The sequence below is a fragment of the Daphnia carinata genome, chromosome 10, assembly GCF_022539665.2.
Source record: "Daphnia carinata strain CSIRO-1 chromosome 10, CSIRO_AGI_Dcar_HiC_V3, whole genome shotgun sequence".
Classification (NCBI taxonomy): Eukaryota; Metazoa; Arthropoda; class Branchiopoda; order Diplostraca; family Daphniidae; genus Daphnia; species Daphnia carinata.
This window is the reverse complement of record NC_081340.1, coordinates 7,782,000-7,809,496: the sequence shown is the minus strand read 5'-3', so window position 1 is coordinate 7,809,496 and position 27,497 is coordinate 7,782,000. Positions and strand designations below refer to the sequence as shown.

The window sequence follows — 27,497 nt, the reverse complement described above, 5'->3', positions numbered from 1 at the left end:
TCAGGTCCAGTTGATTGCTGAGTAACCAAACATGGTTTATGCCGGCTTTCAACTGGACGCCGAATGAATTTAAACGGCTCCCCAAAATAAAAAAAAAAAAAAAAAAAAAAAAAAAAAAGAAAATAGGGAGCAATGAATTGAATCGCTTTACGAACTGTTTTCTTTAAGTGAAACAATTTAAACTCTTAATGGTGATGCGATAGTAGCCCTTATTGGTCGATCGTCTTTCGTTTCAGCAATTCCATAATGTGTGATATCTGAATATGTGAATTTGTTGATTCAATAAGAACTGGAATTTTTAATTGTGTTTCTTTTGATTCTCGTCAAACGATAGGAGGAGGGCCGTCGAGGTGTAGGACGACATTGAAGCAGCGCCAAGTTGCAAAGTGAGTAGCAGGAGGAGGAGCCGGCATTTGGCGAAGAGAAAAAACGCCATGGACTAACTGGACTTGAATGGCGGGGACAGTGACAGGTTGGCCGACAAATAAATGACTATCGTCTGTGTGTGTCATCATCATCTCTGGGCAGCAGGTCAGTGACAGGGTCGTATCATCACGTGCCGCCCATTCTTTTTCATTCCGTCTTATTTCGTTCTCTCTCTCTCTTTTGTTTTTTCTTTTTTTTTTTCTTTTTTTTTTCTTTTTTTTTTTCTTTGTTTTTTTTTTTCTTTTTTCTTTTTGCGATGGCCAGTTTTGCCTCTTTTCCTCTCCTTTTCCGCCTCTTTTAAGTAAACCTCTACTGTGTCGTTGACATTTATTGTCTGTTGGCCAGTGCACAGGGATAAAGGGGAAGCCATCAAAATGAGAGAGGACATGTAGAAGACGATGGCTCCCGCGGGAAAGCAAGCTTTTTTTTTTTTTTTTTTCCAGCTCTCTTTGTCAAACAAGGGGCAAAGAAGGGCGGAAGAAAACGGCCAGCCAATATATTTCCTACTCCCCCCCCCCCCCTGTCCGAATGCTTTTGTCCATTTCAGCTTTAGCTAGATGATGATGATGGCATATATTTGGCTACCCTTTTTTCGCTTTTCCTTTTTTCTTTCTCAATTTGACGTTCCGCGCGTTCATTTGGGATCGGCTCAGACAAACACTTTTCTACTTGATCGGACTTGATAACTCGTGCATTTGTGTGCCAATCGAAAACGGCCCATCGGTCCCTTTTGGTCTTGTATGTCTTGCTCGCATTTTCAAACGTCAAGGTAGACATAGCATCTCGACCCCACTTACTAAGCGTCCCCATTATGAAAAAAAAAACAAAAAAAAACAACAACAAGCATTTGCATAGAGGAAATCGGATGGCTCAAACGGATGCTGATGTAACCGCTTCTAACGACTCCCTCGTCTGCTACGCCCGCCCCATGTATACATCAATACCGGCGTTGTACACGTAAAGGCCCCGCTGCATGTACGGGTCGCAGGGTATACACCACAAAAAAAAAACAAAAAAAAAAAAACAAAAAAAAAAATGGCTAGGTCAGCTAGGGGAGCCTTATATCTGTCTCAATAACAAGTCGACATCCGATATATAATGGCTGCACGAGCGAACGTAATGCAGCCGGGCCTTTTTCTTTTGCTCTCCCTTTGGTTTTTACGAGCCATTGCGACAAGTGCGCTTCTCCTTCAAAGCGATACGATCCGCTAACTGAGCGCTCACTGCTCTCCATCGTCGTCGCAACGCTCACAGTTAGCCGAAATGATGGAGCCATAAAGAACCATGCCCTGAGGGCAGATCAAGGTAATCATCGAACTGTGTTTACCAGTTTCTTATTTGCTCGCTACATTCAAAAAAAAAAAAACTATCTATAGATTTTTTTTTTTTTTTTTTTAAACGTATTCGTCCATTAAAATGACCTACGTGTTTTGCACAGCGGCAGGCTTAAAATGGGTGGGGTGGTTCCGAGGGTAGTTTTCTATTCAAAAAAACAAAACAAACACAAACAAACAAACAAACAAACAAACAAAAAAAAATGCAAATGTGGTCAATACCTGAGCAAGTATTCAGCAGTGAAGATCATGACGCAAGCCGTGTCTAGGCAGAAGAAGATGACTTTGTATCTCTCTCCGCATGGAATGGATTCGCTGCTCTTGGCCAGGAGTCGTCCGTCGGCGGCGACGGGCATGGCCATGCCGAGACTGCAGGGCACAGTCTCGACGACGTTGGCCATGACGCTGACGGCGATGAAGAAACCGGTGACGTAATAGAAGACGAGGGCCGCCGTGGACGTGTGCGGGTTCTCGAAGGCTCGCCACATCTTTTCCCGCGTGTTGCGCAAATCGGCCGCCGCCTGTGAGTTTTGCTCGTTGTTCTCGCTCAGCTTGTCGTCCAGGATCCGCTCGGCGTTTTCCCGCTTCCTGTCGCGGTAATCCTCGTAGCAACAGTCGCCGATGACGTCCGGCACGATGCCGAAAAAGGCCAACTCTTCGTCGTAGCTGGTCAGGCACTCGTGCTTTGGGTAGTGCAGTTTCCCCGTCCGGTAGTAGTTGAGGATGTGGCGGAAGATGTCCGGATCGCGGTCGAAAAAGTACTCTTTCGTCTCTTCGTCGTAGAAGAATTCCCGCTCGTTCGAGCCCAGTAACGTGTCCGGGTATTTCTCCAGCGTGTTCCGCCACGTCTCGAACCGACGTCCTTTTAGTTTGGTTTTGGTTTTGGTTTTGGTTTTGGTTTTGGTTTTTTTTTGGGAAAAATGTACACGATTAATAGCGGGCTCGTATGCAAAGTATGAGTTTGCCATCATGTGGCAATCAAAAGGGTGAGGCAAGCCAATAAATAGCGACAACATTAACGGATAGACGTCAATTGGAACGCAACGGGGATGGAGATGGATGGATCTATCCGCTATTCATTCTTCCTCATCCTTTTTTTTTTTTTTTTCACTTTTCTATTTCGCCTTTACATACCAACGTCTCTCACACCCCCCCCCCCCCCTTGCTTTACTTCCACTTGACGACATTCTCTATTGCGTTTTAAAGCGTCAACTTATTTCTTTCTTTCCCCCCGCCCCGCCCCCCCCCCCTTCTTTTTTTTGCATCTGTCAATGTCGCAGTTGGCGAATCGGGAACATTCCCAACTTTGTTTTCTTTTGCTAATTTGATTCGAACGCAAATAGCAGCCTGTAGCATGTCCCATTTGTATTTCCTGCGTAAACAACAAGACGATGATGACCATACGATGAGCCAAGGGTTTCATTTTTTTTTTTTTTTTTTTTTTTTTAAATATAGAGTCATCGTTCTACACGAGTAGTTAACGTGCATGTCACCATGTTGTAGCCATCATCAATCAGGATCTCGAACGAGGATTCCTGTGCGTACGTTCTCTTATTCGCGCGTCTTAATTTTGTTTGTTTCTCTTTCGCAAGCGTTTTTCAACCACCTTCTTTTCTATTAAGAAAAAAAAAAAAAAAGAGGAAGAGGCGATGCTGGATCGAATCCATCGAGCCGTCGTGGTATCGCCCTCGTGTTTGTACCCAATACCGATAACGGACAGTAGAGCCAAATGACGTGTATGAAGAGACTTTTGGGAGAGCGCGGGGGCAACTTGATGATGACAGATCGACTCGATTAACAGCGCGAGAAAGAGCGAGAAAGGCAAAACGAGGGGGGGGGGGGGGTTCGATACAACAGTAGTGAATGCAGACGGACGAATACCGGATATAGAGTTCTACCCATCCGGAAACGAGGTAATAGGGGGAGAACTTTTTTATTTTTTGGATTATATTTTTTTTTTTTTTTGGAAATGACGATAGAAAAAATAATCGTTTGGATTTTTTGTTTTTTGTTGTTTTTTGTTTTTTCAACGGTTGGATGTTGTTGGCATCGAGGCCAATAGCAAGTCAAACTGATCATCTTCGTGTAGGCAACGTGGGCGTGGTTGGTTGCCAGACGTGGGTTCACGCAGCATGACTATCTCTTTTGCTCTCTCGAGAACTGCTGGACACATCAAACGTTAAATTGCCCGTCGTTGAATGTCGGCGGCGCTCCATTTGATTCGGCATTCGTTTCACGGTCAGTTCGTCCCCCTCCCTCTCCCCTCCCCCCCCCCCTCTCCGTTCTTTTTCACCGCTCAAACGAAAATATTTTTGAAGCCGTTTGTTCTACACGAAGTCACGCTGCGTTTGTCGGTAGATCAGACGGCTAAAATGCCGAATCGCAAATGACGTCGACGTGGGTGTGGAATTTTAAATTGAACAAAAACATTTGGCTTCGCTCCAACTTGGTTTCTTTTCTGAGGTGGGGGGGGGGGGGGGGTTGATAGGTATATAAAAAAAATCGCTGTTGCTTCATTTGCTAGCACGATAATGTTTTTTTCATTTGATTCGGGGATGATGATGATGATGTTAATAACATTAAGTGTCTGTCATTGTGGACAAAAAGCAAACAAAACAGCTTTCGAATGTGGCGTCCCTTTTGTCCCTTGCTCGAATATTCTTTTGGCATTTGCATTTTTACATTCACTTCCCTTTGATCTTTTTCTTCTTGATTTCCATGGCGAACCAGCGTGGCGCTCCACGCATCGTCTTTTGTATTTACACAGTCGATAAATAGAGAAAAGAAAGATAAAGCCAGTCGAGTTAGTTGGGGGGGGGGGGGTATATCAGCAGCGACGAACCCACCCAAAAAAAATAAAGAAGTGGGCTCAGAAGAATAGCGAAAGACAAGAAAATGAAAAAGGATGTGTTGGATGTGTCTCGGTTGTTGCGTGCTCTGGATGGAAGCGCTTCTCTCCGCCCAATCCCTTCCGGAACACACACACACACACACACACATACACACATACAAAATGCGAGCGAGATGAAAGATGAGCGATATCTTTAGAGCTGCGTCTACTCCCCACTCTTGCATAGACACTATACGTGCACCGTTTGTTACAGACTATATCCACAACGGACTGACAATGGCATGGCGTATGTAATGTACACATAAAAGAAGAGCTACTGCCTCTCCCCGTGACCATGTAGGCGGACATGTTTCTCTCTCTCTCTCTCTCTCTTTTCTCCCACCCCTTTAACACAAACAAATACGAGTTTTCGTACATTGATTCAAAGTGGTGCTGATGGTGTGGATGTCGCTTTATTTTCTTGTCTGTTTGTGTGTCTGCCTGCCTACGAGACTTAGAGCAACGTAGATATGGTGGCCCTGCTCTTATCAAATGGCATTTCGCTTGTAGGATGCCCGGCCTGTTGTACAATATCGTTGGCGATGACTCGACATCCCTTCACGACTTCTTCCATTGAAAAAAAAAACGCAACTAATGTGACACACGCATAGAATGAAATCGACGAGGCGCAATCGTTTTTCTCGCAACTCTTAAACTTTTCTTTCCCTTTTTTTTTTATGCGCTCCGATTAGCATCCGGTAGGCGGAATCCATTACGAAGGCAAAGAAATCCAAGAACCGTTGGTAAGTACATCTCTAGCAAACGGGAATAGTGGTTCCCCCCCCCCCCCCCAAAAAAAAAAAAAAAAAACCTGTTGTTATGTCGACGTTTTTTGATGTGGAAAACATCGGCGAGAGGCGGGGCGCGTTTGCAGCAGGTGGTTCTTTCTCTGCATCGCCCCCATCCGTCGTCTTCATTCGATTGAGTGACTTTCGAGGACGACTCGCGATGCTTCCTCTTTTCCACTCTTTCCCTTTTTTTTTTATTTTTTAAAGAAAATTCGAACGAATCTTTTAGCGACGATATCTGTTGTACGTGCACGTTATCGCGGCGTGACTACGTAAATAGTCAAAATACATCAACTGATGGCCAGTTGATGTATGGACTCCCCACTTCGCTTTGGCTCTTTGCCTCTTTTTTTTTTTTTTTTTTGTTCCTTTGCTTTTTGCACTCGACGGGCTCGATGGAAATTTAAGAGAAGCCATCATAAAAAAAAAAAAAAAGAAATGTGAAGAATAAGTTGAACTTGTGCGTTGAGGGACGGACGCGAGCAAACGAAAGGACCTGCACATGATTCATTTGCTTTGAGGTGGAGGGTGAACGTGTATGTTCTTTGAAACGATGATTTAGCGCCGATGTGTGCGTTCGGGACAGCACTTTGGAGCTGTTAAGTCGAGATTTTTGTCGGCAAGCCTCGGTAGATCATCGCTTGCGTCGTCATTCTCAATTAGTAAAGATAGTTTTTCTTTTTGATGTGCTGCTCTTCTGGTTAGTGTACACCGTAATAACGATAGGATGGCATGATTCATATCTTTACACATGCCGACGACGTGTTGTGTGCATGAATCATTCACGAAAACGGTTACGCCTTAAATCTTCTTCTCCTCTTTTTCCATCCTACAGCACACACACGCACACACGTCGTACAATCGTTTACCTTTCAACTCTAATCATAATTAAATCTAACCTGGACGTCCTATTCTTGCCTACCTTTTTTCTTTTCAATTCTTTTTGGAAATGTACGCGAGGCTTTTTGGTTAGAGAAAATACTTGTGGGGCTATTGTCCCGGCCGAGGACAGCTCAGTGAGCCGCATCAGACCCTTCTTGCACGAGACTTCATTTTGAGGGGACGAGCTACGTAGCGAGCGAGGCACAATAGGCCAAAACTTTATCCAACACATATTATAATGAAGATGAAGAAGTGTCTAACAGCTAGCTACAATGGCGTGTTTATTCGTCACCTCCCACTGTGCTCCGTTCGAATAATAAGGCAACACACACACACACACACACAGTCTGCCCGGACAAGGAAAGGGAGGGGGGGGGGGGGGAATGCAAAGTGTGTCATGCAATTCTCTAGCCGGTAAATGTTGAAACTTCATGGAACTCGAGAAGAAACAAAAAAAAACAAACAAAAAAAGAATAAATAAAGCGGTGAGGCACAGACGAGAGCTAAATTCGGGAAATGGAAATGAAAAATGGTCTTGTGCTGCCACACGATGACATGTGATGTTATATAGACACACACGACGACGTTGTTGTATTTGATGTATTCAGGATGGCAAGAAGCACGGTGCGGACGGATTGTTTCACGCTCGTTTTCATTGGACGCTGCGTTTGAAGGAGAGACGACAGAGAGAGAGAGAGAGAGAGAGAGAGAGACCCCGGGGGCCAGATAGGGGGCATGCGTGATCACGCTCGGCCTGTCGTTCTATCCTCTTTCACTATCCATCTCTCATTTCGTCCCTTTCTCTATCTCTTTCTTCTTGCCCGTGCCCAGCCAACCTTTTCTGCCTCCCGCCGTCTCCTTTCCTATAGTATATTTTTGTTTTATTTTATTTTATTCTTGCCTCCTCGTTTTCTCAACCAACCTCCGTCACTTTTCTCTCTCTCTCTCTCTCTCTCTCTCCTCTCTCTTCTATGAACAGACGACGCCGAGCGTCGGAGTATTGATCGACTCTTTTATGTAGTACCAGAGAGATGTATACCTCTTGCCTCTCTCTCTCTCTCTCTCTCGCTTACGTCTTTCCCTTTAGGCGAGCTCGACTTACACAACATTCCGTCAACTGACATTGATGTCATCAATCGAGATCAGATTTTCGAAGGGACAAGGAAACGCCTGTAGTGATAAAAATAAGAGGAACCTTTGAATCGCCGTCTCATTCAGACTTACATTGAAAGGGATGAAGAAAAAAAATATATATACGTATATATATCTATATCGTTCCTTAAGGTTATCACGAAGCCATTCTCCTTCATCGTATCGGCGTCGTTTTCACAATCTTGCACATACAGTGTCTACTTTTCCAGAAAAAAAAAAGAAAAAAAAAACGTGAAAGAACGTTATATTTACAGAGTTAGTCGTGCTAACAAGGGGATATTTATACGTGATGGAATAACGCAAGCCCAACGCGTCCATGACTGAAACTGAATTCATTTTTTATTTTGATTTCCGATTCTTTGGAAAAGAAGAGGAAGAGCAACAATAGTTCGTTGCATGTCTCCTCGTTTTCCTATTGATTCTTTTGCCGTTTTCTATCGAATTTCGGCATCTCCGCCTTTTGACACTTGCTTTCCTCTTGTTGCATCCGGTTGGATTTCAATTCGTAAGCAACGAAACGTAGGGCGCCGCATCCAGCATGAAAATTCCGCACTCAGAATACTCGCAATTTGGTACCCGCTAATAAAAAAGGGAAATGCTCGAATCAGCGTTAGGGAAAAGGTTTTCCCTCGACCCATTATGCAACAGCTGGTAGGGGGATTGCCCTTGCCCGTACATCGTGTGCGTGTGTGTGTGTGTGTGTGTGGTGCGATTTTCAAATGAAATTTGTATTCATAGTAATTCTGCGTTGTTGTTATTTTTACACACAAAGCGAGAGACAGACACACACAGACACACACGCCGGCCGTGTGTTTCCAAGCCAACGGGCAGCAGACGGGCAAAACTTGTTGCACGAACGCGGAAAGCAAAGCAGCTCTTCCTTTAGCTCACGCCTAGTGGAACATTAGCGTTACACGCTCCACTTCACCGCCCCTGATTCCACCACTAACACACACACTGTGTATTAAAAGCTTTTTGTTTTCGCGTTTTCCTTCTCTTTTTCCCGCAATCCAATTCGAACAGCGCAGACTTTGTTGTAATTTTTCCTTTATCCTTTTTTGTTGTTGTTGATGTTGTTGTTGTTGGCCGGTGCCGTGTGCGTGGCCCATCAGCCAACGAAAACCCCAAGAGGATCGTCGTCTTTTTTCTTTTTTTTTTTTTATCTGCCAAGGGAAACAACATTGCGATGTACGAATAAGAGCAGATTTAAAAAAAAAAAAAAGAAGAATAAAAGCGTGTTGGTCTTTTTGCTTGAAGTTTACAATCTGGCGGGTGTGAATTGCGCGTTACTGTCATTTACAGAACCATTATCTCCTCGCCCCTCAAACAAGATTTGACTGGTCTTCTTCTTGGGTTTATTTTGTTTTAGTTTTCCCTTTTTCCTTTTATTATAAGCCGACCTTGTCAAAATGGGAACGTAGTGACCATCATCGAGGTGTGGCCAGTAGGCACGCCAGCAACTCAATCCAAAGCTAGCGAAATAAATATAAAAAAAAAAAAAAAAGAAAAGAAAAAGAGGAGATGAGGGAGCCATTCCATCATGTCTTTCCCCCTCCGGTAAAAAAAAAGAAAAGAAGAACGGACGAAGCCTTTTTTTTTTTTTTTTTTTTATGTTTGTTGCTACTCTGTTGGCTTGAAGTGGAGAAAGAAAAGAGGAGAGAAAAACAAACAAACTAGAACAGCAAAGTGCGACATGCACATAACGCGGAGAAGAATAAAAATAAAAGAGTGGGTCGTTATCTCTCTTCGTTTCTCGATAGAGCGACGACCGATGATGATGTAGTAAGTAAGTAGCGATCGCAATCATCTCCACTCGTCTGGCGCTGCGAGCAAACCACCAGCCAAACGAAATGGCCAAACATTTCACACAACTCTGGGGACAGAGAGAGAGAGAGAGTCAAGAAAATGAGCGAGAGGACATGTCGTATAAAAGGCACTAAAGAGCGTCGTAATCAAACGTTACACACACACACTGAAAATCGAGGGAGAGAGAGAGAGAGAGAGAAAAGGCTACACGTTATACGAGGTTTAGATGACACCGCCGAGATCAATGTGCTGATGGATGTCTAAGCCTCAGCTGCCGACGAGGACGAAAGAAGGGCGTGGCTATGTCATTTCGTCACGACGAGAAAGCCAAACGGCCGTTGTTAGTGCAGGTGCGTTGAAAAAAGTTCAATACGACATCAGTCATGCAGTTTTTTTGAAACGTTTATAGTTTCGAATAAAGAAACGATGTGGCGGACGTCAGGAATGGAATGGAGTGGGGACGGTTGAAAAACGAGACAGGCTGGCGGGCGGGACAGTTGGCTCGCGAGAAGGCAAAAGGGCGTGGTAATCGTTGGATATCCATCTCGTTTCTTATTCGGATTTATCTTGTTCTTTCTTTCATTATCCACCTAGTTGTATTCCGCCTCTCTTTTTCCTTTCGATAAGAAAAATAGCGAATCTTGTTTACTATACGCCATCGCTCTGTGCGCAGTGGGAAGAGGCAACAAGTGCTTGTCATTCTAATCAACCTGATGCTGGACGACCTTCTTCACTTTCTCTCTCTTCTTTTTATTCGTCGGCTTGTCTCTCTCTCTCTCTCTCTCTCTCTCTCTTTCCCGTTTTTCTCCACTAGATTCGTTCTCGTCGATCGATAACGAAAGAGAACACACAGAGGCTCGAATGCGGAGGCAATCCAACATCCGCACGGCTGCCGCCCTGGTCCGCCTCCGCTATTGGATAATGTCGTTATAGCGACAGCAGAAACGGGGACAAACGAAAGGGCTCTTCTTCTTTTGCTTTCTTGCGCAATGGCAGCCAGTGCATTTCGAGAGAGAGAGAGAGAGAGAGAGAGAGAGAGAGAGAGAGAGAAAGGCCGTCCACTTTGGGCGGCCTTCATCTTCTAATACCAAAGGCATCTCTTCTTGATTGGCGAACAAGGAAATCGTTTGGGAACTGGTCGATCGCATCAACCTGTTCAACTCGCAAGTCGGCCGTTGGTCTGTAGAAATGAGGCCGACAAGGATCGCCCAAGACTAGGATCCCTCATCATGGGGCACCCCGCTTGCTAATCAAAGCAGATGCAACGTCGCGTGGCTTTTACAAAGAACAAAAAGGGAAATGGTTTCGCGAGGTTTGTTGCGCCCGTTGGAGATGTAGGAAAGCCAACAAGAAAAAAGGGGCACCCCGAAGAGGCAAACGCTGGAAAGAAAATGGAAGAATTGATACAAAAGGTGGGGGGGGGGGGATGCGATCGTCTGTCTTATTCCGATATGATTAGAAACGTGGCTCAAATTCAATACGCCGTGAAAAAGAAGAAAAAAAGAAATTGGAAATATTGAAATCAGATCTGAGGGAATTCCCGCTAGGCTTATCCCTCCCGCACTGATGAGAACGATCCCCGTGTTGAATGTACTGCGCATACGTAGCACTACCATCGCCCTTCCGCCTCTGTCCCATTCTTTTCTTTTTTTCCCCCTTTTTTTTAATATGGAAGAGCTTTGATCAATTAAGGCTACAATCCCAACCACTAGACGCATTTTCATCCGACCAGAAAGGGAACCGAAAAAAAAAAAAAGAGAGGAAAATCTTCAGTGTAATAACCTTTCTTGGCTTTGCCAAAAGATTTAGAAAAGGAAAAAGGATTTTCAACGCCATGTCATCACTGTTTGTTTGTCATTAACGATATTTAAATAATCCGCTGGTAGCAGATTGGCACACCCCCTCTCATTTGAAAAAAAAAAAAAAACAAAAGACAAATGCAGCAGATGCGAAAGTCGGCAGGAACGATCTCTTCCCTTTTTCATCTGGCGGTGGAAAAAAAAAAAAAAGTCCCTTTCGTTTTATTAGACGTCTATATACGTAGCGCCTATGAATAATTGATTTGAAAAATATTCTCACGGTGCAGAATTGAGTTCTCTACGGCCCGGAGCGACTGACGCTGAACCGTTTCACGTTCGTTGACGACGATGCGGAAAAAAACAAAACAAAAACAAAAACAAAATCAATTTTGTTCTTCTTTCCTTGCGCTTCGCTTCGCTCCTCGATTGTTTCAATTTTCTTTTTTTTTTTTTTTTTTTTTTTTTTTTTGTTTTAAATAGACGGGCTGTTATGCTGCACATTTTCTTTTCCACGTCCCATTTTTTTTTTTTTTTTTTTTTTAAATAACTCGCTCGGTTCGAGCTGAACGCATTTTTCTTTAACATTTTTTTTTTTTTCTAGACTAATTATTTTTTCTTTTTTTTTTTTTATCTAATCGATAGCGTAGGGAACGCACTTGTTGTCTCGACATTCGATTTTCTTTTCGGCCAATAGTTGGCCGATGTTATTTAGCGGGCGTCTGTAATAGGATCAACTAATTCGGCCGTTCCGTACTCGGTCGGTCGGTCGGTTAGTTGCCAACTGAAGGGCGGCAAACGGCAACGTTCGCGTGCCTATCAATAATTCCTTTTCTCTGCGCCGTTTGTACGCCATCAACATTCATGAGGGAAAAAAAAAAAAAAATAAAACAAAACAAAAGGAAATTCAATCAGGGATCGGCCGACATTCGAGTCTTCTTTTGAACATTGTCTCCCCCTCCTGCGCCTTTCGATTTCCACCTACAGTTACGACAATAAGGAAGGGAACGCATCCAGCGTTAGCAAAGTATCGACGCGTTCCGCTTTTCTTTTTCTTTTTCTTTTTTCCCGTTATGAAAGAGCTACTCGACCCACACGAAAAAAACTTTACTTCCCAATGCGAGAATGTTGGGGGGGGGGGGGGACACGCGTTCAAAATGTCTGCCTCTAATTGGCCAGGATGACTGAGACTTTTCTTCGCTGAACGAGGCAGACTTGTGTAACTCGTCGTTAGTCAACTTGACGCAAATGATGCAACAAAAAAAAAAAAAAAAAAAAAAAAAATCAGCGCTCGATGAAAGATGGCGCCATCAATTTTGGCGAAATGCGTTTACCGGACACGTTGATGATGAGCTTCTCATCGTCGGGCCTCCGCCGCTCTTTGGCGATGGGTGGCGGAGGTAGAGGGTTGTTGGCGATGGGCACCCAACCGATGGCTGCCGCGCGGGCGAAGGGCAACCAGGCGGCCACCGACGCCATATTGGCACCGCTTGCCACGCTAGAATCACCACTGTGAGGCGCAATTTTGATTAGACCGAATGCGGGCTGGCCTTGGCCTGGACGCACATACGCAACCCGTGTCGGCCAAATCAAGTGGATGAGTTTCAGATGGATCGATTCAAAATGTGGCCGAAATCCTTTGCAAATGTTTTTTTCTTGATTTATTTATTTTTTTATTTACTTATTCTTTTTTTCTTCTTTGAGTTGTTGTTGTTGTTGTGCGAGCGCCCTGGTCTGCACGGACGGATGTGACCATCACCGGAGTTTCACGTTCGCCAGACAGTCGATAAATGCGATGATGGCTTGGCCTTTTCTTTTTTTTTTTTTCCGTTTCAGTTTAGACGGTGACACACACAAGAAACAAATCGAAACTCTTTTTGACTTGACTTGGTCGTTCTTGTTTAATCAGGTCCAGCTGCTCGTTGTTGGTCTGGTTGCTGGCCCGCTTTGCAGCCACCGACGATGCCGTGCTGATAGATGCACACGCATCCGGTCCCACTGTTTCGCTTTCCTTCCGTCCCGCACAGACACACGGCACTGACGCACATCCACGACACAACACGACAGCCTCTGCGAGATTGCTATTGCTCAGTTCCAAACACACAGACGCACACACACACACACACACACAAAGATACAATGACACACTTTGGCACTAGGGCGCACACGATCGCATACACACCCACTCAGCGATCCAATCACAATAGCCGGCACGGATCGAAACAGATCCGCACAGTGAGGCAGAGAAATAGATCAAATCATACAAGAAAAAAAAAAGAAAAAAAAAAAAAAAAAGAAAATTATAAGAATAAAAGAAAGAAAAGGATGTTTCTCTCTTTTTTCTTCGACGGCTTTTTTTTTCTAAAATGTTTTGCCTAAGCGTAGCGGTGGTTACGCCGTTCGCACGAATTGCTGGCTCAACGTCATCATTCCCGTTTTTTTCTCCACCTTCATTGGCTGCGCTTTCAATTTTATTTCTGACTGTTTTTTGTTTTTTTCAACAAGTTTGTTGTAGAGGGTAGAAAACGCCCAGCAGCAATCGACAATCCGTAAAAATTGGGATTATTATTATTTTCTTTTTTTTTTTTTTTTTTCTTATGATTATTTGGTTGTAGTTGTCTGTTTGAAAAGTGACGAATGTGTGTGTGTGGAAGCGGATGGAAGAATGGATGGATGGATTGACAATAGTGAACTACGACACACACACATGAAGGTTTGTCGCTTTTTTGTGTGCGCGTTTTTTTGTTGTTGTTGTTGTTGTTGCCCGTCGTGGCGGGCGTCGATCGGGCGGTCCTTCGCCTGGCTGCGCTCCGTTGCGGCTAACCCGACCGGAAGAAGTGGTAACGGATGCGTCGCGCTTTATTGGCAATATCCGGAAGAAGCAGGCATGCAAGCGTCGCTCGCCTTTTTGTTTTTGTTTTTTTAAATTCCTTCTTTTTGTGTTTGTTGCCCCTACAATAACTGCTGGTGACGTCGTGTGGATCCACCCAGGAAACGGGCCACAAAAACCGAAAAAGAAAAGAAAAAAAAAAAAAAAAAAAATAAGGTAGAATGAATTTGTTGTTCGTTGACTTTTGATTTGCAGTTGAATATCGATTTTTTATTTTTTTTTCTCTTGGCGCTGCGCTGGAATGAAAAGATGACGTAATCGATTCATGCACATTGACGCAGGCGGTTTTTTAAGGTTTCTTGCCAGCATCCGACAGACTTTGAATGGAGGAGCGAAGGGATGAGGAAGAACAGGGGTGTGGAGGTAGAACTAAAAGAAGAGAATGTGTTGCTAGGTTATTAGAAAGCCTCGTTGGACCGGAAGGACGGCCAAGACGGGCAGAGGGAAAATGTATTAAGCAGAGGACAAACGTTGGCGGCGGGGAAGGGAAAGAGAGAAGCGACAAACGTCCGGTTGCCATGGTTACAATCTCCTTTACACTAATCACTGCCTTTTTTTTTTTTTTTTTTTTTTTTTTTTGCTCAATCTCGACTTTCTCCTTTATAAATTCCATTGCCAATCAACCAGCGCTCCGCACAGCGTACGTTATCTGATCATCGATTGGCTAGGCCAATCACAAACGTCTCAATTATTGGCATCGAATTATTTTTGATTTTCTATTTTCATTTGCTTACTATGTACTCTCTCGGGCTTACTAGCAAGACAACTTTCTAGTCCATTTGCCGTTGACTGCCCTTCAACACGCGTCCACTAGCGAAAACAGACAAGACAGCTGTTCAAACAGTTACTTAAGATGTTCGCAAGTACTTACGCAATAACGCCGGCTGTTGATGTTGTCCAAAATCTGTCCTCTTGACCCGCTGTTTGCACGGACAAGTCTAGCACTGTGACGCACGCCCTCTAGCCTCTGACCTTCTCGCTTTGACTACATTCCCCCAACGGAGGTATTACGCATATGCAAATGGCTCATCGCTAGAGGTCATGAGTTAATAACTTGCCGGCTCGTTTTTTTTTTTTTTTTTTCTGTACGTGTTTTCTTTTAGCCAACATTTTTCTTTGTACTGTTTGTCTAATTTTGACGATGAACAATTTTTTGCTCGCTTCCCTGATTTCAATGACATTGCCATTTGACTTTGTTCTACCGTTTCTAATCGGCTATGCGAGAAAGATGGTTTGCCATCAATTCCTTTTTTTTTTTTTTTTTTTAGCTGCACGTACAATCTTCCAAGGGGGGGGGGGGAGGGGTAGGCACAAGAAAAGCGTCTTTCTTTTCCATCTTTTGCTTTTTTTATTTTTATTTTGCGGGATGCCAATCATTAGCCTACGTCATCCGCATACCGAGGATGCGTACATAGCTCGAGGATATATACGGTACACATACACCCACATACTCTCAGACTAACGAGTCCTTGCTTGCCGTCCCTCCTTCTCGACGACTCTCTAACTTCTAGCAGTTACGCACCCAAAACGAGAGAGAGAGAGAGAGAGAGAGAGAGAAAGAGTGAGAAAGAGGATTGAGATAACGAAGGAGAAAGTATGCGGAATTCCCTTGCTCACGCCACCCACCTCATTGTAACCCTTTTCTTTTTATTTTGTTGCTTTGCTATGTAGTGACTGTGCGATACCCTGGGCGTGAAGTCCTCCCGCAAGTCCCGAATCTCCTACACCCTCGCCATACGTATACTGATGGTGTCGAGATGGCCCCAAACTGATTTCCCCCCTTTTTTTTTTTCTATTTGCCTCCTTCTCGCCATCCACTGGCCGATCCGACTGGTGGATGTTCTTTAGGAACTCGCACGTCGTCCTTCGTCCTTGATGTCGTCTATTTATAACAACGTGAATTTCGTTTTCTCTCTTTTCATTCCTCTCCGCTTCCCCCCTCCCCCCCCCCAACGTCTTTTTCTCTCTCATTCTCCTCTTTCTCGTGGGCTAGGAACAAGGAAAAAAAACAGAAAACAGAAAGAAAAAAAAAGAGAGCGTGAAGGTGCCAGCTACATAGACATTCCCTCCCGCACTGACGTCCTTCACATTCAGGCTCAGGTCCAGGCTGACTTAGAATTCTACGAACGATCCTTGTCTTGTGTTTTCTTAGACCCTGTGAGCTTTTAAATAACGTAGACGTAACAATTTGGGCCAACCCCCGCCTTTTTTTTCCACTTGTCGGGACCACCGAAACACTCGGCTCGTCGTTCAAACATCACTGATGATCAAGTTGACGCGGGCACAGTCAAGCCCGTTTTTATGATTGACAGCATCAAGGAGTCTAAAATTATCCCATCACGGAGGAAGGCACATTTTTCTTTTCTTTTCCTCGTTTGCGTAAATGAAACACTCGTTTATTTTATTTTATTTTTTTTTTAATGATAATAATGATTAAATTTAATATAAAAAAAAAAAAAAAAAAAAAAAAAGACGGCGAGATGTGAAACCGCAAGGCACGGGCAAACCGCACTTGTCTAGCAGCTCTTTATATAGATGATTTATTTATAGCTCCCAATTGTGCTTGCGTGTGTGTGTAGAACGAAGGAGTGAAATGAAACGGGCAGGGTGAAGGGGGAGGAGCGGACAAGTCGGGATCTTTTGTCTATGTATTTGTATTTACAAGTCCCGCGTGTGCAGTTTGTCCGGCAGACGCCGACCCGACCCGACCCTGAGCCGATAGTACTACGCGTTTCGTCTCGCTTGTACGCCAGCCCAAGTACGGTCGATCGTAGTAAATATAATAGAACTTAACCCTATCGTGCCAACGTGATGGAATCAAGATCCCGAAAGGAAGAAACAGAACACACACACACACACACACAAAATGATGTAAGGTGCACGGAGAATGGAACACGAGATTGGTCAAGAGAATGGGGGGGAAGAATAAAAGAAGAAAAGGCAAAACTTACAAGGACGAGGATCCCCAACGGATCTGAGATGACGGGCCTTCGATCCTGCTTCTTATTCCTAGGCACACACAGACACAGACACATACACACAGAAAAGAAAAAGAAAAAAAAAAAAAAAAGAATGGAAGATGAAGAGATTGGAAATGTTTTGATTTCGATGTTCATCCTTTAGGCGTTTGTTTCCCAATTGGGTAGTCGGAAAACAAAGGCCATAAGTAAAAATGAACAAGAAAAGCAAGTGATTCAAATGAAACGCTAATGATAAAGATAAAGTCTGAAGCCGATGCCTCAGATACTTGGATGTTACAAATTGTTGGATGGTGAAACTATGGAAAATTACATTGTTTGGCCGTCGCCGCCGCTCCTCTTGTTGGTTGTCTTCGTTCCACATTTCACTCACGCTTTGCTTGTCCGCTGGCTGCGTTTCTTGGCCGACTTGGCTCACGCAGCTGGCGATCACTGAACAAGGGCGAAAAACAAAAACAAAAACAAACAGAAAAAAAGAAAAAAAAAAATGGGGTAAAGGGGTAAAGTCACTGGAGACCGAACGGAGAGAAATAGAGCGCAAAAAACCACTTTTCAGTCGACAGAGTTGTGAGTTTCGTGAGCCAAAGCGGAACAAGTTGCTCTCTCTCTCTCTCTCTCTCTCTCTCTGTCCCTCTGACACTGCACACGCTCTCGTGGACGTTGTTTTTCTTTATCTTTCGTTTGACTCACACAGTCCGAGTGGAATTGGCTTTTATAATTCTTTGTTTTGTTTTTGTTGGGTTTTGACGGGATGAATCTCGTGAAAAAAACAAAAACAAAAAACTCGGAACGAATCCCTCACTGCGATGCTTTGATTTCAATATTGAATCTGACCGTTCAACTTGATAAAAAAAAAAAAAACGTGAAAGAAACTTGGTGCGAAAGATAGGTTTAGATGTTTGGCTGCGACGGTGTAGAGCTGCGATCGGCAGCCGTGTGGGGATGGCCGTCCAACGTCATGCAGCGAACTGATTCGAATGCGTTGGCCCGTCGAGCTGTACTTGTGCTCGCCTGGCTCTAGGTTTTTTCGACGTTGTGCGCCAACGGGAGCAAAAGGCACGACCCGTCTGAGTCTCTGCCAACTAACGTCTAAACCAGCTAGCGCGCGCGCGTCAACTAACGGCGACGCCGTGTTCCAGAGCTACACATAGCCAGGCACAACGCTCGCCACCAAAGACACACGCTACACACACACACACACACGCTACACACATAGACTGTGAAGCCAAAAGAGAAAAGAGAGAGAAGACGGGGAGAAAACGGTTGTTCCTCCCACCTGAAAAACAACTGGCCGGGGCCATCCGAGCAAGTCAGCCAAAAACACTCTGAACGAAATCGACAGCAAGAAATCGTTCGGGACCCCTTCGGCTTGTCTCTGCCATGTCTCTTGCCGAAAGAGGCCTTCTCTTTTGTTTTTGTTTTTTACTGTTTTAGCACTTTGCCCTTACAACTGATGATGTATCTACACATAAAAGAGGCTTTCTTGTTTGCCAGCTGATTGGCTGAGTGTCTCGCAATTGCTTGTCCCTCCTGCCTTCCCCCCCTACGTCTTTTTTTTTTTTTTTTTCTAAGCTGCTAAACGGCCGTTCAGGAAGGAAGGAATCACGCAACAGACACACACAACGCGCGTCAATGAAGGACGACTATTATATATAGGCCTATACACATGCAGCGCATAGGTAGAAATAGAGTACAATGGCCCTATTTTCATCCGCTTTTATGTCATAATGAGCTAAGAGGCGATAGATGTATTCCTTTTTTTTTTTTTTTTTTTGTTGCTTTCACCCTCCCTTTTTATTTTTGTTTGCTACGGCGCAGGCGCATCGGTGTATGTTTTGCGAACGAGAAAACTTTTAGTGGTTTTAAAAGACCCGCCATAAGTCAGCGACCTCTGTTTTTTCTTTTCCCCTTAAACCCTCGATTTTCTTCGAATAACAACCCTCTGCAGCCCCTTACGTACTACAGACACATTTGCTTTCGTAATATCGAATCGTTACGTCTTTTCCTTCCGTTCCGTTCCGTTCCATTTCTTTTTTTTTTTTTTTTTTTTTTTTTACTCGTATTTTTGGTTTTCTATCTTTTTTCTGGCTCTCTCTAGATGAAAGAAGAATCAAAGGATTCTTCCGTAGATGTGTTTTATTTTGTAGACGACATCTTTGGTGACATGCCGTGGAAAGACATGAGCAGCCACTGTGATGATGTCCCCCCCCCCCCACCCTCCTTTTTTATTCCGCACTTGTTTCCATTTCGGCCTTATCGGCCTTTTTGTGTGCCCTACATTTGTTTTTTTTTGTCTTGCATTGCCTGTCATTACATTACATATTCAATTGGCAAAACGTGCATGATGCAATCGAACGAACGAAATTGTTTGTGATGTAATTGGAGGGTTGCCCCAGTAGATGCCTCTCATCGTTTATCGGTTGATCCTCCTTACGACGTGCAACACTGAATCAGAGTCTAGGCCCCTTTAACTTGGTATCCCTAATACTATTGAAGGACTTTGGTTGATCTACAATTAGGATGTCTACAAACAGGACAAAAAGGCTTAAAGAAGAGCCATTACCAGTATCTCGACTCTTGTTCGCCCCGTTATCTATTTAGTGCCAAAAGATGTACTAGAAAAACAACGTAAACAGCAAAACAATCAAAGCTGAACGCTCGCAACAAAAAAAAAAAAACAAAAAACAACAGTCCAAACGGACAATCGTAAGGTCAAAGAGGAAGTAGGCCTACATTTATAGATGGATGAAACTTTGCTTTTAGAAAGAAAACGAAAGGGACTTTGTTATTGTGTAGTTTACCGAACAGCGTGAGGAAATTGCAAACGCAATACGGGCATCATCCTTCTGCTGTGTTCAATTTTTGTTTTTTTTAATTAAAGCCGAAACTGTCTGATGCGGTTAATGTCCTCTGGCTGAACTTTGTCCCATTCCCTTATTATTTTCTTTCGCCCACCCACTTCAGCTATCTCTTTCATGTCGCAATAATGAGGTACGACTAAGTATATAGGAACGGAAATAATGAATTAAACGGGACTTGTCTTATACGTGGATAGGTGAAAAAGGCCCTAAAAACATATCGGGCCATTAATACTACTCTAGCGAGTGATTTTTTTTTTCTTTTTGTCCTCTCTCCTCCTTTTTTTTTAATGCTCCTTGCGCCGCTTATGCAGGGGGTACTATAGACTATTAACTCTTGGCTTTTGTGCGTGCTATACTGCGTGTGCTTTACGAGTGTTTGCACTGCAGACTCGATCGATTGCGTGTGATGAAGAACTGTTTGGTGGTGGAGCACCCGCAGCAGTGATTTATGAGTCGTATTACTAGTAGTACGAGTGCTCCGTTTTTTTTTTGGAACTAAAAACGTAGTCATGCAGTTCTCATACACTCATAGATAAATTGGACGCGAAACAGCAAACAAAAATGCCAGAGTGTAACACACACAAAAAGCAACGGGTTGTTTTTTGTTTTGTTTTTTTGGAAGGGAAAGTTTTGGCTATTTGCTAGTTGGCAGTGTGTAATCAAATAGATAAAATTTATGCAACGAACAGTGCTGGATTTATAGTGGCACGTCATGGAGGCGTAGAACAAGCGCTCTGTTAATTGCGGATGAAGTTGGTCGAATTTCTCTGTCTCCGTAGTGGCGTTCTTGCGTGCCTCAACTACGTGTAGGCTTGCTGTGGTTTTATCGATTACTCAACAACAAAATATCAATATTTTGATTCAAAAATCTTCTTTTTCTCCTTTCCGTCGTCGACCAGTCGCTTTTTTTTTTTTTATTTTATTTGATTGTCGTCACATATTCTTGGGTACACAGGCAGGAAAGAACAAAACAAGAAGAAAGAGAGGAAGCAGTGGGCGACGAGAGAAACTGGGGAAATAACATGTCGGGCTCATTTATATATCGTCGGTATGGTGCTAGCTCTTTTCCGTGTTTTCGTTGCCTGTTTTTTCTCTCTCTCTCTCTTTTGTTGCTGTGCGTTCGTGAAACTCTGTAACGTCCATACGTCAATAACGGGCGGGCGGTGTGTCTGCTATATTTATAAGAAGGGGGGGGGGGCCGCCATATAAGCGCAGTTTGACAAATGGATTTCACGGAGACGAGAAAGACCGTCCGAAAAAAGAAAGAAACGAACAATCCATTCCTTTTCGACGAGATGGGTGGAGAACAGCGAGATTTTTCTTCTATATTCAAAATAATGTAGCTCTCAAGAAGAATAAAGGATACACCCCTCCAAATCCTTTTCTTTCTTTTTTTTTTTTTTATTAGAGAAAGAAGAAGAAATACTGTGTGTCTATGTGTAAAAAAAAAGAAAAGGAGTTTCCGTACTTGACTTATAGTTTCTTATATTCAAACCATATCCAGCCATCTTTTTTCCCTTTTTTTTTTTTGAGAGGGTGGTGGTGGGGTCACGTCATCCGTTGACTCGAACGATTTTAACCCGTAACTGGTTGTATAGGTCTATTCACATATGTGAGACAAACACACGAAATTGATGAATTCGTCTACTGTTTGTTGACTTCAAAATGTCCACACACACACACATACACACCAGTCAATAGCTGCAAGTTCAATCAGTCTGGTAGTATGTCTATGTAATATGCTGACTGCGGTGACATCGATGACGTGTGCGACTATTGTTGTGTTGCTCGCAGTTCTCTGGCTGTTTGTTTGTTTTTTTCGACAGCTCAATTCCAGGAAAGAAATCGATTGCATTGGATTTAATTCAGGTACATGTAGGATATGTTTCGTCTCCGATTGTAATCAACTGAGCCTAACGCAGTATAGTCTGTTAATGCATCTAAACAGTGTACACACACACACACACACACACACACACACACACATCAAAGTACTGAATGCTTATCATTCGAGTAGCAGGAACTGGGTGCTGTTTGATCTGGCTTAGAGGTCGTAATCAAAACAGATTGCCACCACCGCAACGGAGGCAAGGGCGTGGATTTCAATTTGGACAATGCTAAAAATATGTTGTTGTCATTCTATTCTTTTTTCTTTTATTTTTTCGTGTATTCGTGTATGTGTGTTTGATATCGATTATCCTTATCCGAAATAAGAAGCCTACTATTTATATATATATATATATATTACAGTGGGTCCAGTATAGTTTTGTTATTATTGTTGTTGCATGCGTCGTCGGTGGTGACTGTATTTTTGTTTGATTCTTCTTTGCAGGCGTGCAGCGATGTATGGGCTACGCATAACGGCCGGTGCGGATTCAATTTCGCATAGATGGACGGATGGATGGAAAAGCTGGCGGAACGGTCTTTTCTTTTGCCCGCCGCCGCAACAAGGCCAAAGCTATAATAATAGATTTGCTGCCAAGTTCGACGGACCGGCGGTATCGTCTTTTACGTATAAACTCCACTGCACGTATAAAATAGCTCTTTCTTTTTTTATTTTTTTATTATTATTATTTTTTGTTTCTTTTCTTTTTTTTTTTTTTTTTTTTTTTTTTGCTTTAGTAACCAAGCGGCTATATAGGGAATGAGAAGGAGCCTCTACTACCGACAGCCCAGCAAGAGTAGATACAGACAATCTACTAGGGACGTGGACTGTGTATGGACAGTGTGTGTGTGTGTCTCAAGGCAAAGCACTGCCGGAAGGATTGCAAAAGTCTGCGGGACGAGCGCAGTTTTTAGTCGTCGAAGATGGGGAGAGCCACGACAGAAATGAAAAGGGAAGGAAGGAAGGAAACAAGTTGACGGTGACGTACTAGCGACGAGAGACCCTCTCCCTCTCTGGTGATGGTGCAAGGAGGCCTTCACTTATTATACAGTCTATATGTAAAAGTTTCAGGTTTCGCCCTTCCTCTCCTTCTTTTTTTTTTTGCCTTCTTAGCCGTTTGCGCAGTTCTCCTTCAGTCCATTTCCCACATTCTTTTTCTTTTTCCTTCTTTACGTCTATCTTCGTGATGGATGAACTCTCTTTACGTAGGGCTTTATTGACGATTAGCTTCCTCCACACGTGCTGTCCACACACACACAAAACACAAACGGTCCACTCTTTCCTCGCCATGAGAGAGAGCAACCCCCCTCTCCGTTTAGTTATGGCAGTAAACGACCGAAGGCCGAAAGACCTTGCCAACACACATTTTTCATAGCGTGTGTCTCTATGTGTGTGGTTGACGACGTCACACACGTCTACCCGAAAAGGGTGCTGCAATGACGTCAATCACGAAGAAGACCTGCTGGCAACAACAACAAACGAACGAGGTAATAGTACTGGGGCGTTATATATCCGATGGCCAACAACACGACCAGTCCCAACAGAGAGCGCCGGCGTTCAGGCGTGTCCAAACCGCTTCCTTTTTTTATTTTGTTGACGTTGTTTGATGTTCAACCTTTTAGATCGAATGGCTAAATGGGAATCCAACCAAAGAGCCGGTACATTGGCGGCTGTGTGTTTGCCCGTCTAGGACAAGGCAACGCAATGAATAGGTCACTAGAATTGGGCCCGGCAAAGTCGAGACCGTGTTGAATAGGGTCGCATTGTATATATATAGTTAGTTACACGGTAAGCAACAGTAGATCACCAGTACAGATACACACTTTCTCCCTCCCACTTTTTTTTTTTTTTTTTTTTCGCCAACGAACGTAGTGGTAGCAAGCGCCACGAGTAATACAGAACAGACGTTTCTATTCCGACAGCGATAGCAGCTTTTTTTCGTTGTTTTTTTTCCTTCTTAAACGCCGAGATAGTCCTAAAGCGGGGAAGGTTTTGGGCGGCAGCACTATGTATCCATCGAGGCGTGCAACTTCAAGTGGAATTCGATAGAGTTTGGCGAGGTCACGTCAGCTACGATCAACTGCGCACCATCTTTCAGCTCCAGCTCTAATAAATAAAAACAAAAAATCCAAAATTATACATGAGAAAATAGACTCTGGGCAATAGAGATAGGCTTGCGGGAATTTTTTTTTGTTGTTGTAAGTCGTGAACTAATCTCTGCTTTGCTGGCCAGCACAAAGTTCCTTTTGTCCCAATTTTTAAATTATAAATATATACGAAGTCAGCGGAGACGGTGGATGACGACCAAGTGGATAATAAAACACGAGCGGAATGAGCAAAGCGCCAAGATGGAAGCGACTCGTGACGGCCGTTAAAACTATTAGTGGCACCTTTGAGTGTTTTCTTGAGATTAGGTCTCGTTCGCTCTTCGATGCTGCTAACGTTGGGCAAGTAGAGCGTGCGGTTACGGCCCTGTTTGTCGGTGGTCGTCACGCCCGGTCCCTTCATCTGGTAGGTCGTCGATAGGTGTTCCATCACTTCGCTCAGCCGTGTATTTTCATGGAAAACCAAATCTTTGGGGATCTGCGAGCAGGCCACGCAATTCTCGTTCCTTTCCGCTGCGTACGTGTAAGTATAAATCCCTGTGGATGTGCCGAGACAAAGGGAGTCAGAACCAGTGGCGACGGGTCACGAAACAAAATATGCCACCAGAATTGCGGAAGAGAATAGAAAAGAATAAATATACATACAAGAAAAAAAAAAAGAAGAGGGCAACACAGGCAGAGAGAAAAAAGCGTGACCAAGTGCGTAACGTGGCGTCCGCGAATCGCTAGAACGGAACACAACACTTGACTATAAATAACGGTCGGCGTGCAACTGCTTTGAAAATAAGGGGAAAGGGAGGCGCGAGAGAGAGAGAGAGAGAGAAAATTTGCCGAATGTCGCTCACCATCGGTATCGTTGAAAACCATGTAGTTGTCCAATTTAGGGGCGCAAGATGAGGCCAACTTGAAAACTTCCAAAGCGCAAGCAGCGGCCACAACCGCATTTGTTGACGCCACGGCGGGAATGATGTGCTTAACAACCCCTTGGGCCAAACGATACGTGACTCCCAGAATTCCTAAACAGAAACGAGAAAGTCTAAAATCGATCAAAGAACACTAGACATACAAAAAAAAAAAAAAAATAAGAAAGACATTTCTTTCTTTTCGTACCGACAGGAAAAAGACCCTCATGAAAAGCGTAGTAATAAAATCAAATCAAATCTTGGGCTACGTAACGCTTCAACGATCGTCAATCGAAGAAAAAAAAATGGGAATGAATATATGGAAGACTATATTACGTACCGTATTCGTTGGCTCTTTGCAGGGCTTTCTCGTAAATCCAGGAAATCTTGCGACATGTAACACATATGAGAAAGAAAGAAAAAAAACAACATAAGAATCGTAAGTGGGGTGGAATGTAAGAGAATACGAAAAGGGGTAAGCGGGCACGAGAGGAAAGGTGGAGGGGGGTGATAGTAAAGAATAGATCTAGCAATGAAATGAAATCACATGATTTGGATCGTCGCCATCGATCGCAACGTCCTCTCCGAACGGATTCTCTTTAGGCCACTGTAGAAGTCGAGCGTATTCGATGCAATGTTCCGGCAAGCGAGGCGTATGAGCAATGGTGCACAGCGGGAAGCTGATCTGTGGGCGTTTTTTTTTTGTTTTTTCAGAAAAAAAAAAAGAAATGAAAATAACAAAATACAAAGGACACTATAAAGGAAAGAATGAAAACCAATCCGCAAACAAATGCTATCAAATAAAAAGGAGTGACGACTTTTGAAATGAGTCCAAAAGAAAAACTATATAGCTGCTAGTGGGAGGGGAAGATAGTTTAATACTTGAGGTGGGAACAGATCCAAAGTGCACTCGATGCAAGCGTTCATTCCTGGCAATATCACTCGAACGTTGCCTTTGAATCCCTCAGTTCCGCCGTCCACCAATGGGATAATGCTAGGAAAAAAGGAAAAAAGAAGAAAAGACGTCAAAAGAAATGGTCAGCGTGAGACTACATCTGGCACGGTATCCAGTACAGACAAAAGTCTAGTGGAGAGCTGGCCACCTTTTTTCAACCCTTTGAAACATGACCGGAACTCTTATTTTCCCAATGAGATACGACTGTCCTTCAACCTTCCGGCATACAGACATAACCCGATGTTTATCGGAAGGAATTCGAATAAAATCTCTGAATGGGCATTCAGGTTGCAAAAACATCACATGATGACGGCATAATAGTAAGTACCTCGAAGGGTCGAGTTCTCCGTCTTCGTAAGAGAGGAGGCTGATCAACATGCCGTTGATCCAGCGCCGAGCGATAATCGAATCCAGCCCGCAGACGACGACGTGGAATTGCGAGTAGAAGCTGGTATCGTAGTCCTGAATTTTGGCGTAGTACCTAGAAGCGGACAAAAGTTTGCCAGAGCATAGTTAAGGACGACATTATCACAAGTAAGAACTGTAGTTAATCGAGCGAATGTAATTGAAATTGTAAGAAAAATCGATTAAACGTGGCACTACTGGCCAGCAAACTAATCGGCCGTAGTATATACGAAAAGGATACGGGGTGACGTTGCAATGGAGGATGCGCTGGTTGATAAAGTTGGCAGCGACTTCAGCTTTCGGTTTCCCAACATCCGAGTGACGGAACAGGAACTGTCGATTCAAATTAGAAACGTCGATAGTATCCATATCGATTACGTGAAGCTGGCGGAAGCCCATTAGAGCTAAATTCTTGAGCAACTCGCAACCCAAACCGCCAGCCCCAACAACAAGAATCTAAAGGAGTAGGAGACAAAGGGTGAACACAAAAATACATTAAAGCACAAGAGATTTTACTTAATTAATTCTTAAATTTAAATCAGTATGATCTTTTTTGTTTGATGTACTAACCTTGCAGTTGTCCAGCAAGAAATCGAGAGTCTCATTCGAGGCCTGGAAATCTGGGTGAGCCAAAGGCCCACCTCGTTCCAAAACTTTCCTCAAGTGGAACCATCTGCCATTCCAGTTAGTGGTGCTCATCTCAATCTCCTCCCTTGAAAGCAACAAAAATGATTTTAAAGTAGTAAGTTATCATATAATTTTATCAGGAACATTTTCCTCACTAGTGGAAAACTAATGGCACTAACTGGATAAAACCATAGGAATAAAGTCACAGAAGATGTAATAATTATATTTTGGGTAAAGGTTGAAGTCTAATTCTCTATCCAACAATTAATATTTTCAAAAATTACTTTTACCGACTGAAAAACCAGTTTGTCGAGAAATCCTTGCTTGTTATGATTCGGCAGACGACGGTTCAGTTTTCGGGTTTATTCACCACTTTTAAATGGCGCTGCGCATGGTTCTATTTGAGCGCCAGTTTCAAACATTATTTATCAAAGTTACACAAATGCTTGTATTAAAAAAACACGCAATAAAGCTTAACGATAAAAAATTGAAAGTAAAAGTGACACAAATTGTTGCATAAAAGGTTGGGGATTTCACAAAAGAATCGAATGCAGCACTACTGGCAATGTTGCAATTCGTGAATTTGTTGTTCAATTTGCATAACACTTTCGAAATGAGAGATAGTGTACGGTATGGTGGCGTTCATTCCAATCCATCAGCTTGCTTGTGTATCACCGTAGACGTATATAATACTAGTCCTTTCATCCATTTCCGTGGGAACCAATTACATAGTGCACAAGTATTATTTCAGGTATTGTTATGCAGGCCCATCTAACCAGAAATATGATTTTTGAATTTATTCAACAGTCATATAG

The 27,497-nt window shown here is 43.4% G+C and overlaps 2 protein-coding genes and 1 long non-coding RNA gene across 4 annotated transcripts in view; 1 reads left to right on the top strand and 2 right to left on the bottom strand.

Moving 5' to 3' along the window:
• The window catches only part of LOC130701470 (potassium voltage-gated channel protein Shal-like), a 40,360-nt gene extending 22,378 nt beyond the window's left edge, over positions 1-17,982 (bottom strand). The window contains exons 1-4 of one of the 2 annotated variants that reach the window (XM_057523452.2): positions 17,256-17,982; positions 16,916-16,973; positions 12,409-14,038; positions 1,983-2,622 (exon numbers count right to left, since the gene is read on the bottom strand). In XM_057523452.2, coding sequence (XP_057379435.1) covers positions 1,983-2,622; positions 12,409-12,553 — 785 coding nt within the window. In that variant the 5' untranslated portion in view covers positions 12,554-14,038; positions 16,916-16,973; positions 17,256-17,982. The remainder of the gene's footprint in view (positions 1-1,982; positions 2,623-12,408; positions 14,039-16,915; positions 16,974-17,255) is intronic. The other variant, XM_059497392.1, reaches the window with a different exon arrangement.
• LOC132088425 (uncharacterized) lies at positions 374-24,820 on the top strand. The gene is made up of 3 exons (XR_009421995.1): positions 374-535; positions 22,144-22,333; positions 22,426-24,820. It is a non-coding gene; the product is annotated as an uncharacterized LOC132088425 (long non-coding RNA).
• LOC130701473 (NEDD8-activating enzyme E1 catalytic subunit-like) lies at positions 23,500-26,990 on the bottom strand. The gene is made up of 10 exons (XM_057523455.2): positions 26,973-26,990; positions 26,626-26,767; positions 26,297-26,511; positions 25,979-26,131; positions 25,578-25,689; positions 25,243-25,380; positions 25,036-25,081; positions 24,639-24,809; positions 24,079-24,330; positions 23,500-23,794 (listed from the first exon to the last, which is right to left on the bottom strand). Exons 2-10 carry the CDS (start codon positions 26,752-26,754, stop codon positions 23,694-23,696), a joined length of 1,317 nt encoding a protein of 438 aa, XP_057379438.1. The 5' UTR covers positions 26,755-26,767; positions 26,973-26,990; the 3' UTR covers positions 23,500-23,693.
• Between the last annotated feature and the right edge of the window lie 507 nt (positions 26,991-27,497).

What these genes read in the sequence shown, in the direction of transcription:
- LOC130701473 (XM_057523455.2), bottom strand. Translation starts at nt 26,754, where the DNA reads ATGAGCACCACTAACTGGAATGGCAGATGGTTCCACTTGAGGAAAGTT. An exon ending in TGGATCTGTTCCCACCTCAA is followed by an intron (nt 25,381 to 25,577) that starts GTATTAAACTAT and finishes AAACGCCCACAG; the next exon opens with ATCAGCTTCCCGCTGTGCAC. An exon ending in GGTTTTCAACGATACCGATG is followed by an intron (nt 24,331 to 24,638) that starts GTGAGCGACATT and finishes GCACATCCACAG; the next exon opens with GGATTTATACTTACACGTAC.